The 13,999-nt window shown below is 35.5% G+C and overlaps 1 protein-coding gene across 2 annotated transcripts in view; it reads left to right on the forward strand.

Moving 5' to 3' along the window:
- LOC124158085 (putative phosphoenolpyruvate synthase) overlaps positions 1 to 13,999 on the forward strand; it is a 37,732-nt gene that overhangs the window by 17,811 nt on the left and 5,922 nt on the right. For both annotated transcript variants that reach the window (XM_046533275.1, XM_046533270.1), the window contains exons 13-25: positions 39 to 305; positions 642 to 792; positions 3,180 to 3,297; positions 3,392 to 3,546; positions 3,640 to 3,767; positions 7,261 to 7,423; positions 8,389 to 8,556; positions 8,669 to 8,803; positions 11,388 to 11,472; positions 11,604 to 11,692; positions 11,778 to 11,933; positions 12,029 to 12,195; positions 12,847 to 13,083. In XM_046533275.1, the coding sequence (XP_046389231.1) occupies positions 39 to 305; positions 642 to 792; positions 3,180 to 3,297; positions 3,392 to 3,546; positions 3,640 to 3,767; positions 7,261 to 7,423; positions 8,389 to 8,556; positions 8,669 to 8,803; positions 11,388 to 11,472; positions 11,604 to 11,692; positions 11,778 to 11,933; positions 12,029 to 12,195; positions 12,847 to 13,083 (2,019 nt within the window). The remainder of the gene's footprint in view (positions 1 to 38; positions 306 to 641; positions 793 to 3,179; positions 3,298 to 3,391; positions 3,547 to 3,639; positions 3,768 to 7,260; positions 7,424 to 8,388; positions 8,557 to 8,668; positions 8,804 to 11,387; positions 11,473 to 11,603; positions 11,693 to 11,777; positions 11,934 to 12,028; positions 12,196 to 12,846; positions 13,084 to 13,999) is intronic.

The raw sequence follows: 13,999 nt of genomic DNA on the forward strand, positions 1-13,999 counted from the left end.
ATTGTTTTGAAGATTATCAAAGGTGAAATTTTTTAAAGGGTTGTCTCTGCTATCAAATCCACTCCAGTCTGTGTCAGTGTTATTGATGCTCTGGAAAAAGGATTGAAGTCAATGAAAGTAGATGGTGATCTGGAAGATTTTGGTTTTGCTGTCAGATCTTCTGCTGTTGGGGAAGATTCTGAACTTGTTTCTGCTGCTGGCCAAAATTCCACAGTTTTAGGTTGTAGTGGTATTGAGAACACACTAAATGCTGTGAGAACTTGCTGGAGCTCTCTATATACATATCAGTCAGTACTGTATAGAAGGTAAGTGACTACATTCATCATTTCATGTCTGTTAATTAAGGAATGGAATACTTTTTATTGTAATACCATTATGATTTTATTTTTGTTGACACTATGAAGCATGTTATGTTTATCTATTTGAGGGAAATTTTTAGTTTTTTAGTTAAATGTAAAACTTGCTCTTGTTTTTATGATTGGAGAAATTGGATGCAAGTTAAAAATTACTGAAAGAGCCTGCAAACATATAATTCTAAGTGAAATAACTTTTAGGAAAATAATTTAGTTGTAATTTGATTTTTTGTTGGATGCTAAATTTAGACCAAAATTTGTATTTGGAAGACATCTTTAATGTTTCAGGCAATACGGAAATGTCATTAGTGGTTCTCAAATTGCTGTGGTTGTTCAAAAGATGGTACCATCCGAATCAGCTGGTGTTTTGTTCACACATCACCCATACTCAGGAAACCCATCTCAGATAGTAATTACAGCTAATTATGGTCTTGGTGAGGTAGGTATTTTTGTGTAGATGTGCCCTTCCTGCATAATTTTAAATTTTGTTTTATGTAGTAGCTTTGGTGAATGAATTATAACGTAATGGAAGCATGATTGTTTGCATTCAATGGTGGGTGGTTTATAGGGTTGTGAATTTGTGCAATTTGCAGACTCTATCTGCTATATTTTCCATCTCGAATTCAGTTGTTGACGTTACTTAATCACCTGTATTATCCTTTATGCATATGCAGTGCAGGGCCCATCAATTTATGTGGTTTTCCCTCACTAAGCCATTGCTGTCTCCTTTCTGTGTATCCCATAAACTCCCTCCGCTAGACCTCAGTCATGACTGTGCCTTTAAGTCACCTCCTTTTTTCCATTTTTTGCTGTCTAAGTATTCCATAGTTACTCTTTTTTTTGGGCCTCTAGTGCTCTTTTTTAAGGCATATATGTTTTTGTCTTCTTTTATAATATTTCTTTCCTATTTCAATTCTGATAAAGTGGTTTTATATTGGTGTGTTCAAGCCATTTATCGTGTAATGTAAATGGCTTTAAGTTTTATGAATAAGACTTTTTGGGAATGCTGTATGTTTATACAAACATCCATCCGTTTTTTTTATCTAAGCTTACAGCATTCAAGCTGTCCTCATTCACGATCAATTAGGGTTTTCATTTCCTCTAGCATTTTTGAAGGCTAAAGTAAACCACCTAACCTAGGCTAGTGTAGTAGGACTCTGGATTTGGCTGCTAAGGTCAATTTTGTTTATTGAATTGAGTTGGGATGACCCATAGGGTATTTCAAAATTATTATTTTATTGGCAGGTTTTTAAATATATTTTGTTTTACTAAGCACAAATGTTTAATTGAAATACACTTTTCAACTGGAGTTTCATGTAGATAGCCTGTAAAAGTTTTATTTCTCTGTCAATTGATATTGCAACTCACAAGGCTGGTGGTTTATATGGATCTAATAATCTAAATCCGTGACCATGCTGGGGATTTTCAACTTTAAAGATACTTCTACACTACATAAAAATCCAATCCCAGGCAATAAAATGTATGACTCCATTATTATATATGTATTAGAGTAAATAAAGTTAAGACCCAATTACCATGGTCATATCCTGGGAGGTATGCAACACCCGTCGTCAACGTGTAAGTTGGGGAACCGAGATTCAGGGTGCAAGATATTCCATCAAGCTTACAATATCCATTTGAGGTGAAAAAGAGTGGAAAAATTAGTCATTATGAAATTTTACTTGCTTCTTTATCTTATGAGCTTGTGCAAAAGTAACTATCGTTATATAGGAAAGACAGCAGAAAAACTATCCATATTAGCAACAAGTCTTTAATCTTTGAAGCTTCAATTTCTTCCAAAGCGTGATGTTGTAAGCATGGTTGCCCAACATAAAAATTTAATCAGAAACAAGGGCCAATCCTTAAAAAAACTATCCTGGAATAAAGGCAGCCATTTACTAAGTTAGATGTACATATTTTGTTTCTCAGATACTCACCTGTGATATTACCTCCTCAACTTTTTGTACAGTTGATATTGTTATTGCTCAAATGATTTTAGGTAATATGGTATGAAAAATTCTGAAGTAATTATATTCACTGTTTTCAAGTTAGTTTATATTCCTTGTTTCAATGACACATTTGACCTTCAAAGTAACCATATTCTGGTTGTCCCTTCAAAATTCTACATACATTTCATTCTATTCAGTAGTTAAACCTCGCTCAAAATAATAAATCGGGCAATTCAAGTAAAGGCAGACCACATTTATTCATTGCTGAGAGATACAGCCTCACAAGAGTCAGAGTTAGTCTCAAAACATTTTGAAGGTTGCCTTACGTGGAAGGAAGTCGCCTGTAGTGCTTTTCTGGAGATAGGCCTTTCCTGCCCTGAGTGTCTTGACAGGGATCTAGGATAGCGACCTCAGCTATGTGGTAGAGCCTGGTAGCACTTTGAACTAGAATCTCCACCACAATTGAGTTTGTTTGAACAGTATGTTATGTGATGTTACAATAAATTATTTTATTTTTTTGAAAACCCCCTGACATTTTTGAACTTTCTCATTTGCAAAACCCTGATCTTTTAAAATTTGCAAGGTAAAATTTAAAAAATCATAGAAGTTCAAAAGTTGGAAATTTTAAATGTAAAACCTTTTACACATTCATTATTATCGCTTGTGAATTTTAATATCAATGCTGTTAAAGAAGTTTTAAAAATTTGAATATCTTCCATTTATGAATTCCCACTGAATTTACAGAAAAAGATAAATATTTTAAATCAATTGGGGGTCCTGGTTCTAATTAGGGGACCATCTAGGTAAAAATGGAATGGAAACATGTGAAATCTGTGACATGTTCCAACGCTCATTTGAAATTTTTTAATAAATTCAGAGTGTTGTTGCTGCCATGGCTGAACCAGATATGGTGACATTAAAGAGGAACTATGATGACAGCCTGAGCTTGCTGGAAAGCAAAATAGGAAGGAAATCTATCCAAGTTTCAGTAGATGGTGACTTGATGCATTCATACCTATTTCACAAATGTTTTTACAAAATGTATTTCACCCATGCTCATATACTCATTGATAATTTTACTTGGAACAGGAGCATCTTCTGGAACAAAGGAAGACATGGTTAGTAGTGATCTTCAGCAGAAACTTTCCATCTCCTATGAGCAGGCTCTACGCTTAGGAAAGATTGGTATTCAACTTGAAGCCATATTTAGCTCTCCCAGGGATATTGAGTGGGCTATTGTGAAGGTAAAAAGGTCGATGACTTACTTCATTTTGGTGGGAGAATGAAAGATAAAAATAATAAATTTTTTTAACTCCATTTTTATTTTTTATTTTTAGGATCATATTTTTATCTTGCAAGCTAGGCCAATTACTGCTTTGGAAAGCTGGAGTGAATTTGAACTTCTTCATGAATTAGACTCATCTGTAGTCACAGACTCAGAAGTTACAACTCGAGCCAATACAGGGTTAGTATATAATTTATGTGTCTCCCGGTGACAACCATTTTTAGGCCCCATTAGGCTGCATTATTCACAGAAATGGGTGAGGCCATTACTTGGCCAATTCTTGCTAAGTGAGTTTCTCTTTCAATAACACCTACATTTCAAATTATTCTAAAGTCTATTATCATTGCAATTTGTAGTCCTGGCTTGGCAGGTTCAAATACATTCAAATTTTTAATTCCAAGTTGCGTTAATGCGGAAAGTTGAGATAAGTGAACTTTTTTAAAATAAAGAGAAGTATTCAAATCAGATTTAAATAATCATGTATACATTCTAATTTTCCAAAAAAGGGCTAATCATGGTTATTTCAAAATAGTCTTGCTCCCTTATTTTTCTGTCACCCTATACTTTTGTGGTATTGCATATATGTATGGTTAAATGCATGCTAAGTTAGGAAAAAAATGTATCTTTATTCAGACGCAGCATATCATTCAAAATTAATGGAAAATGTGTATTTTTTTATGAAGTCTAAGCAATTGTAAAACAAATTTCTATTAGTTTTTAAAGGAATTCAACGGACACTGGAGATAAAAATAAACTTGAAAGCATTATTTTCACTTAAAATACATCATAGTTTGTTCCATTTAATTATAATATATATATGTTTATATCATCAAATATTTTTACTACTGATAAGATTGTCCTTCACCGATTATGAGGCTGAACAATGTTAGGGCCATATTCTTAGTCGACCCTTTAGGGCCAACCGACCCTGGACACGTCATCAGCCCCTACTTAAACAGATCTCGCCCTACATACACCACATCAAGCCCTATATATGGCCGTTTTTGGAACTAAACGGGCCCTACTTGATGTAGGGTACCCGAACCAGCCCTACACCCTACAAAAGCACGGTGGCCAAATATCGTCTGCTGATCACTTCTATTGAAGAAACTACGTTACAATGGATATTAAGGGAGACAAGCTCACACAAATCATTTAAAAATGTACAGTAACACAGCGTAAAGGTAATAATACTATCACTTTATAGCCACCAAGTTAAATAAATTATAAAATTGACTGAACTAACAACAAGAATATAGTGGTATACATGCACCTTGTTTCTAAGAATATATAATAATATTTTTCACGTTTGACTCTTGGCATACTTTTGGGAAACCAATACTTCGCTTACGTATAACCATAGAAAACATATTTTCATGCCACTATTTGCCACATAATAAACTTAACTACGGAAGGTGCAAGCAAATGACAAACCTTGATGATGCAACATAAGTTCCCACGTCAATGATTTTATTTGCTCCGTACTTATTACTATCTTGTACAGACCGCTTTTGAAGTAATTTATAGACAATAAGTTTCTACTTATGGCTCGATATGAGAGTATTTGTAGCGATAATTAAGGTACCGACATGACCTGGTGGACGACACCGATTGTTTATTTACCTTGAGCCGTTGCCCTAAACAAGGGGGTGACATACCCATAAGGATAATGCGTATAAGTTTTGATACATCAGTGCCATCTATGTGACCCAAGGCTGCAGCGAAGTTTGAACGCACATCTCGGAGCGTGTTTCAAACTTTTTTACGTGTCACGATAGGGCGTGCTATTCAGGCTTAATAATGCTACTGCAATTGTGAGAAACTTAAAAGCAATGAATGTAGGAAAATCTTCCTGAATAACTTCCCCAGGTTACTAAAACAGTAACCATAATACAAGATTAATGTACCAAATCAACTGGCGATCTGGTGGTTGTTAAGAATAATGATCTCGGAAACTTACTTCAGTGGACATTGGTATTTATTGATACAATAACTGGAAAAGAAATACAACAATAACAATTTAAATATGACATACTAGATATGAAATCTGTGGAAGTTAACAATTCTACAAGCACATGAGATGCACAAGCAACAAATATCAGTGACAACAGTAAATTGCAATGAGAGATGAGCAACCTTTGCATAATAGGAGACAGATTCCATTACTTAAGTAAACACTCCACGCATTAAGACAAAGAGGGTGGACCAATTTTTCTTGAGGTAGATGTATCTTGCAACAGCTCTGGGACAGGGAAAATGATGCTAATCCTGAAACTATAGACCATAAAAGCACTTCACCAGAAATAAGCATGCAAGTTTGGATATCATTTCATGAAAGATAATTATTTAATTATGAAAGGAGAAGGACATTATTTCGTAGGAAGTAGTTCATGATGAGTACCCATTAAGATAACATATCTTGGCAGCGGAGTCTTAAAATGAAAGGTTCTTAGAAGTTAATGTCCATCACTTATGCGAAAGAAAGTATTCCAAAAGTAGGCAAAGAGAAAAGTGATAAATATTTATACCATTGTCATAGAAATTAAGTTCTTACTGCAAAATGAAAGAGAAAGTTTTAAGAAATGTAAACATCGTAGAAATACTTGGTGAATTATGCTCAATTGATGACAATTTAACTGTTGAAAGGACAGAGTTGAAATAGCAAATTAAATACATATAACCAACAAAATGATTAGCATTAAACAAACCAAAGCACAGAAGTAGTGATTCAGTGTGTAGTTTTAACACTAAAAAAACCGCAAATACAATGAAAAACATACTGCAATATAAGGAATACAAGACACCATGAAATCTTGAAAACATGAGAAAAGGTTAGTTAATCACAGGTTGAAATCAAAATGGAATAATAAAGGAAACAAAGAATTATTCACATTTTTACCACCAAATGATTTTCATACCCATGCAATTTAGCAATAACCAAGATCATTGAGACTCATATCCTTCATCGAGCACATTCCAACATCCGAAGAAACACTGAAGCAGTACAAAAGTCTGCAGTTAACACTAATAACTATCAATAAGCCTCAATACCACCTTTGTTTAGGGAGGGATTCAATATGGCAGCCCCCAGTTCATTACTGCCCAGCAGACTGCTCAGAAACACAGGCTACACCAGCGCCTCTATGTTCGGTTGGCCGTTGGGCTATTGGGGCTCTGGAAAATTCAAAACAAAAGAGGTTTTCTATACAATATATCGCAGTTACGTCGCCCGCTTGCCCTAACAATACGCCTGATTGGACGTCTTCTCTTAGTTTCATAGTTAGTTCCCATTACGCCACCAGAGTGGAATATCGGCGCTCCGCCATCATCTACGTCATCTCAAAGAACTTGATGACAGAAACACCCCCCACCACTTATGTAGGGTCGACTTAGAAATGCATGTAGGGGCCTTTTGTTATGTAGGGATGCATATGTAGGGTTGACTAAGAATACGGCCCATAGTGTTGGTTTGGGAAATGGAATTTTTGTGGGATTTTTTCCCTCATTGTATCAATTTTTTTTCTGGTGAATAAGGATAACAAATTTTAAATGGCATGGTTTTTGTTCAAAACAAGAAATTGGACTTTCTTTTCCTAATAAGCTTTCCACAAATTTTGGAAAATGTTAATTTTTGGTTAAAGAGCTAATTGTATTTATTATTGCTTTTTTACAGTGAGGTTTTACCTGGAGCAATGACTCCTTTGACTAGTTCCGTAATGGCAAAAGCATTGGATGTGATGATCCATCAGAGTCCTAATCAAATGAAGCTGTCCGTACCTCATTTTTTGAGAAATGCAGTTATTACTCATCATCAATTGGCGATGAATGTTATTAATGTAAGTCATGTTCTTTGTTCAATATACTGTATTAGTGATTATGTAGGGCATGATGGAGGTTGCCATAAGTGTTTCTATAGAGTTAATGCAAATGATTTTAGTACATATATGTGTATGTTTTCAGTGACAGGATGTGAAAGGGTAGTGGTGGAGGGTAGAATTAGAGAGTTAAAAATGATAAATGTTATATGTTGAATAAGCATCTGGCGCATCATTTGAAGTATATATTTTTTTATGGCCCAATGATCTTTAGGCATCATTTATATCTACAGTACTCTACTTCACTGGATCTGTACCATATTTTGTTGCCTAAGTATTCGTATTTATAAGGCGCATACTGAATACATCAATATGTGGATTTCACAGGATAAACTTTCTCGTTGGTAATTGCACTCTTGCTTGAATTATAGCTTGCTCCTCTGTTACGAAAAAATATTACAATGGCTCAGTATTATTATTAACGAAATACTCTTGAATCAAATTACCAAGAAGAATTTAAAATGCTGGTTGCTCTGCTTATATTGCAGGAACCACCATCACATCTCATACTTCCTGGACATTAAGAATACTGAGTGAATAATAATTAGCCAAGCAATAATTACTTTCAGGCAATGAAACAATGGCAACAACACTCAATATAATGCACTCATTCATATAAGCAAGAATGGATTATTATAGCGAACATTTTGTCAAAAATAAATTTGAACTAAAAATTCCAGTAAATATTTCTTGTTAATATTTAATGTTTGTGCTTTCTCACTCAAACAATTGATCTCCCTTTGATAACTAAAGGGGAGCGTCAACTTTTTTGTGTTGAATGATGACTGTTTCATAAATTCCTCCCTTTTCAACAAAAATATTTTTTGCTTTACATTGAAAGTATAAATTATGGATAATTATGTAAATATTGATTTTATTGTAGAATATTTTGCGTGGTTGAATACAGTTGTCTCATTTTTTTCCAGACCTTCTTTAGAACCAATGAGCCAAAAGTGTCTCTAGGTAGCCAGGTAGTGCATATGGCTGTCTTCGGAAGCCCATGTGTTCATCCAGAACTTCTTCGTTTGGGAATTGAGAGGCATGGAATGATAAGCAATCTGGAGAGATTCAGTTTGCTATTAAGGCTTATATTGGTATGTATGATTTGACTGAGAATTAGTAAATGATAAAATTATTCATAGTTCATTGAATTCAACATTGCTGTAAATAATTTGTATTTTAGAGTTTTGAAAATGTAAATTTCAGCGTTCATTTAGAGCAGAGTCTACTACCAAAAGAGCAACCTTGAGATCACAAAAAATTGACCTCAAACCGAAGAAATTCAAATCAGCAAGGGATCTATATGAGGAAATTTCAGCAAATTTGTACATGATACTAGATGTAAGTAGAGAAATACCCTTGGTATTTTTGTTATGTTGTTGGTATGAATTGGAAGTACTAACACACAGTTGATTAATAAAAACTTTAAGCTTAAGGTGTAAGAAAATTCATTGTCTCATAATCACATTCAGTAATTTCCTCCATTTGTGTTAATATATTTGCCCTCTGATATTTTCAGAGGATATAGGTGGCAGTACACTGAAGGAATAAAATATGTTTTTTATTGAGCAGGGAGAGTTTTGAGGTACTAAAAGACAAATTTTTAAGTGAATGACCTTTAATTTGATGATTAATACAAACTGGTCATTTGTCATATCAATTTAAAGTTCCAGTCATTCCATTCTTAAAAATTACTTTTTAATGTTACAACTTATGAAGCAGATAGAGTTATGGTTACTTGTATTTGGGTAATGTACCTTCAAATATAAACAATTCAATAATTGCAAAATTGGTGTCATGAATTTTTTTATTGGTTGTTATAATTATATTTCAGAGGCTTAAGCCTCTGAAAATCTCTCTAACCTTTCCTCAGCAGCAAAGTATAAGGGTAACCGGAGAGACAGAATACCCTTATTATTCCTTTGAAACATTTATTTTTCATAATCTTGAAATTTTTTATTGATTACAAGGGTAATTGAATGTGCCAAAAAGGGAGAGGTTCGGGTTGTGCGGCATATTGAATTCACATGGAACCTGGTGTTAAGTCAAAATGTAGAAGAAAAGAATGAGATGGAACCATAAGGTCATTGCAAAATTGAATTTGAGGCTGGTAATTTACCGTTTTAAACTGATTGGAGAAGTCCAGTTTGAATGGGTCACAAATTTTACATAAAATCTTTGTTTTGAAATAAAAAAAATAATTTTTTAATACAAAACTTACTTTAATTGTAGTAGCTCACCACAATGTATAAAAATAATTTACGATCTTCTATTTTCATTCTACATTTCACCCCTGTTTGCTGAATTTGTTTTTTGTGTGGTAATTATCACACTTTAACTTGTGTTATGTATTAACTTTTCTGTTAATGTCTATATTTTAGTTTGGTTTTACTGTTAAATATCATTGTACTTACTTTCAGAGGATTATTCAATGCAGCCTTGGCCGTACCATGTGGGATTATATACTTTGGCTTTAATGAGATGTTTAATTTTAGACTTTGCATCAGTGAGCTGGTCCAACCTTTTTCACAGATATGGTAATCAGTGGCGAAACTTGAGGCTAATTAGAAAGACAAAATATCCTAATTATTTATGTAAAATTTTTTCTCATAAAAGCTATATCATCCCATTTATGTTTCTGAAGAAGCTCGGCAAATAGGGTCATTTCACCCATCCACACATATGCATTGGGTTGAGGAGTTAGGAAAGCTTGGGCATTTGGCAACCAGTAGACTCTCCTATGACCAGATGACGTATGCCCGAACCCCACTGCCCTTAGGCGGATCCAGGGGGGGGGCACGGGGGCACGTGCCCCCCCCAGACCCTCAAAAATATGCAAGATTTTTAATAAGGTCCCATTATGATTGCGTTCATTTTGTATTACGAGGTATCGTTGTGCCCCACCCAGAACAAAATCCTGGATACGGCCTTGCTTGTGCCCCTCCCAGAAAAAAATCCTGGATCCGCCCCTGCCACTATGGGGTTATATGCGACTCAACATGTTTATTGTGCACTTAGAAAAGTAGTCTCCAGAATGCTTCTGAGTCTCTCTGAATGATCCAGAGGGGGGGGGGGGGGAAATAATGGCTTATGTAATGACTAATAAAACAAAGGCTGATTGTGAACACGATTAAAGAATTAATAGCATATCATCATACTGTAGGGATATTATTTTAATCATGTCCTCATCAAATACATACTGCCTATATGGATTAGTAATGATGGGCAAGGTAGGTAGGTATTTGGAGGAGGCGACCGACAGCTGAGGTCATTTGCGCCATGAGGGAAGGGTGTGGAAGGAAGGGTGGAGAGAAACCCGGCGTCGGCGTTAGCCTACTCTTAACGAAAGGCGCCAACGGGACCACGGCTTAACGTCCCATCCGACGGACGGAGTGTTGCGCTTGAAATGTCCTCCACACAACATTCAAGCAGGGATCGGGCAGTCTCTGAAAATTCTCTGCCACTGCCGGGATTTGAACCCAAGCCCGCCGGGTGGGAAGCCAACACTCTAGCCACCACACCAATCCGATACCCATGATGGGCAAGGAGCTAGAATATTCCCTTATAGATTCATTTAGCTTTCCCACTGATAACCGTCATTATGTTAATTGCTTGTCTTTTATTTGAACTATCCAAGTTCTATGACTTCTTCTGTGTCAAATCCATCCTATTGAGGAACACACTTTATGTTATGCAGCTCTTCTGGGAAAATTTTATGGAAAAATGGAATGCTAATTAATATTGCCACCATTGATTTTAATCAATTTGTAAGCACAAACATGAGCGTATTCAGGAATTTAATATTTTTTAAATAACTGGAAAAATGGTTTGCTGAGCAATGGGCACCTTTATTATTTGGATGTCTAAGATAATGTCTTTTGATAATCATTGTAATTGAAGATCCTGCTTTGATTTATTTTTCCAGGCTGCTTTAGATCACAACAATGCTTCAGTAATTGGTGTGTTTTCACAAGTAATATTGGTGAGTCTTCTCATTGGAAAAAATAAAGGTATGTTTGGAATAGGAGAAGCTGTGTTTAAACAAAATGCATATTATTTAGATATGCTTGACTGTTAATTTTCTGATATCTGTGTTAGTTGGAAAAATGGTGATTCCCTCACTGGTTCCATTTTCTTCTAGAATTGAAGGATCATCACTTTGCTGATATATCCCTCTTATTATCATCATGTTCAAACGTAATTTCTGCTGAAATTCCTCAGGATTTGCAAGTATGTTCTTGAAGAAACACATCAAATATGTCTTTTTCTCTGGGTAGTAACCAAATCTTCAAGTTCTTAACCTTTTAATTTTTAGCAGTTGGCATCAAAAATCTCTAAGTCAGACGGTGCTGATGAATTTTGCTCCTCTTCCTCTTCTGAAGCTGCTGATTGGTTTGCTAAATATCCTGGAGAGGCAGCATCATCATTTAAGGAATTTCTTGACAAGCATGGCCATAGATGTCTTAGAGAAGTAATCCATTTTCTATACACATATTTATGTATTTGCTATGAATCAGCTCAAAGAGCAGCATAGATAGTGTAATATGGCATTTCTTGTGATTGCAGTTTGATTTGGGTTCACTCACTTGGGGTATGAAGCCTGATTGCTTAATGAATACTCTGCAAACAATGGTAAGGGCTGCTGGGATTGGTCAGGAGAGACATAAGGCTGCAATAGAAGGAATTGGGAGTACAATAAAAAAGCTCCAAACTCCATTGAAAACTATATCTAAGTAAGTATATCACTTGGCCCACCTTTTTATTTGACTTCAGGATAATGTTAATATTGTTTGAAGGAGAAATATTGTTTGCACTGTAATAAGTCCTCATTTTAAGAATATAAAAAAATTACACGACTTAAACCAATTTTGAAAAGTGAATTTTTAGCTACCACTGCAAAAATATGTAAAATTGCATCTTATTGTGGTACAGACCAGCCCCTTTCCTTATCTGATAGTGGAATATATTATTAACTGAGGGATAAATTATGTTTTTTCAATAATTTTTCTCCTTTTTCTTTTGTGAAATCTCATGTTTACATAACCAAACCATCTTCAGTCCAGTGGCACGATTGCTCTATATATTTCATCGCTCTATATGTCTACGGGGAAATATTTCAAGTACAACGTTCAGCCATTATTGATGCAATTTCCATAATGATTTTTTGATATTTCATTTCAAAGAAAAATATGTAATGCCATCAATTTAAAAAATAAACATTATTCTTTCAAACCCATCATATTGGTTTCTCTAGGATGGTATAATATGCCATTATGCCTTCTCATTGACTGCAAAGGAGAATCATTTAATGCCTCTGTGGAGTGTATATTAGTTTGAAAAAACAAATAAAATTGCTTTTATCTAAATTTTTTGTTGATTTTCAGATTATTAATAAAAAGAGTCGTGCCGTGGTGCCGCAGGTCTGTTGCCCGCAGAGAAGAGACAAAGTGTGCTTTAGTGAGAACTATCCATGCATTTAGAATGGCCTATAGGCATTTAGGCTTTTTAGCTCGGATGGAAGGTCTTATTCCTGATGAAGAGCTTGTGTTTTACTTTACTCACTATGAGCTGAGCTCTCTTCTTGGTGATGACGATGCCTTAAAAACAGCTCTTATTGTCAAGTAAGTTTGCCAACTTAGCATTAGATTCACTTTTATTGGCTTTCTCAAGTATTGGATATCAGTTTTCTGTAAAGAATTTGTATTTCAACTCTCAGTTTTCCTAGTTATATTTTTGGAATAATGGTTGAAATAATTCAGAAACCTATATACTTTTTCATCATGTGCTTTGACCACCGGTCCTAAGTAATTTTTTTCTTGAAAGGGCCTAATTAAGCTGTTCCTTTCATCCATGTTTTCATCAATGTTGGTCGGTATTCAACCATCATGTCTCAAGGTATGGCTGATAACAGTGTGTTATTTTACAAAGGTACCAAGATTTTGAGAAATAAGAAGTCATAGGGGCCTATTACAAACGAAAGGGTGGTGCACCACCGCCGGGCGGAGTTTTCGTTTGGTACACGGTGTCACACCGTCCCTTGCGATTACGAATGGGACAGTCGGAGAGTCACTGCCAGGCAGAGAGAACTTCTCTGGGGGTCAGAGAGGAGCGATGCGGCGGAAGTGACATTTGTATGAAAAATTCTGAGCTCCTTCAACCCGAAAATGGCGTAGCCTATCACACCGATCCCCAAGCCGTGGTGTGACACCAACCGGTGGCCACTCGTAATCGCTCGGGGGCGGTGAACGTGCTTCCGGGTGGTATGACACTGCAGGCGGAGTCTCACCGCATGCGGTGAGCCATTCGTATTAGGCCCCATACTTCCTTTAGTCAGATAACAATTATACACAGAGAGGATACGCGAACGTTAGAAACATTTTTAAAAAGAAAGAATTACATATATACATATTCCTACACAGTAATTCTCCTTAGGCTTATCAGAGACTTTTCCACATCTCTTCTAAGCTCTGCCTCTTCATTCACGTGGTTTACTAATTTCATTATCACTTTCTTCAGTAGCACTTAGTTTTGAATGCA

Source organism: Ischnura elegans, chromosome 1 (assembly GCF_921293095.1).
Source record: "Ischnura elegans chromosome 1, ioIscEleg1.1, whole genome shotgun sequence".
Lineage (NCBI taxonomy): Eukaryota > Metazoa > Arthropoda > Insecta > Odonata > Coenagrionidae > Ischnura > Ischnura elegans.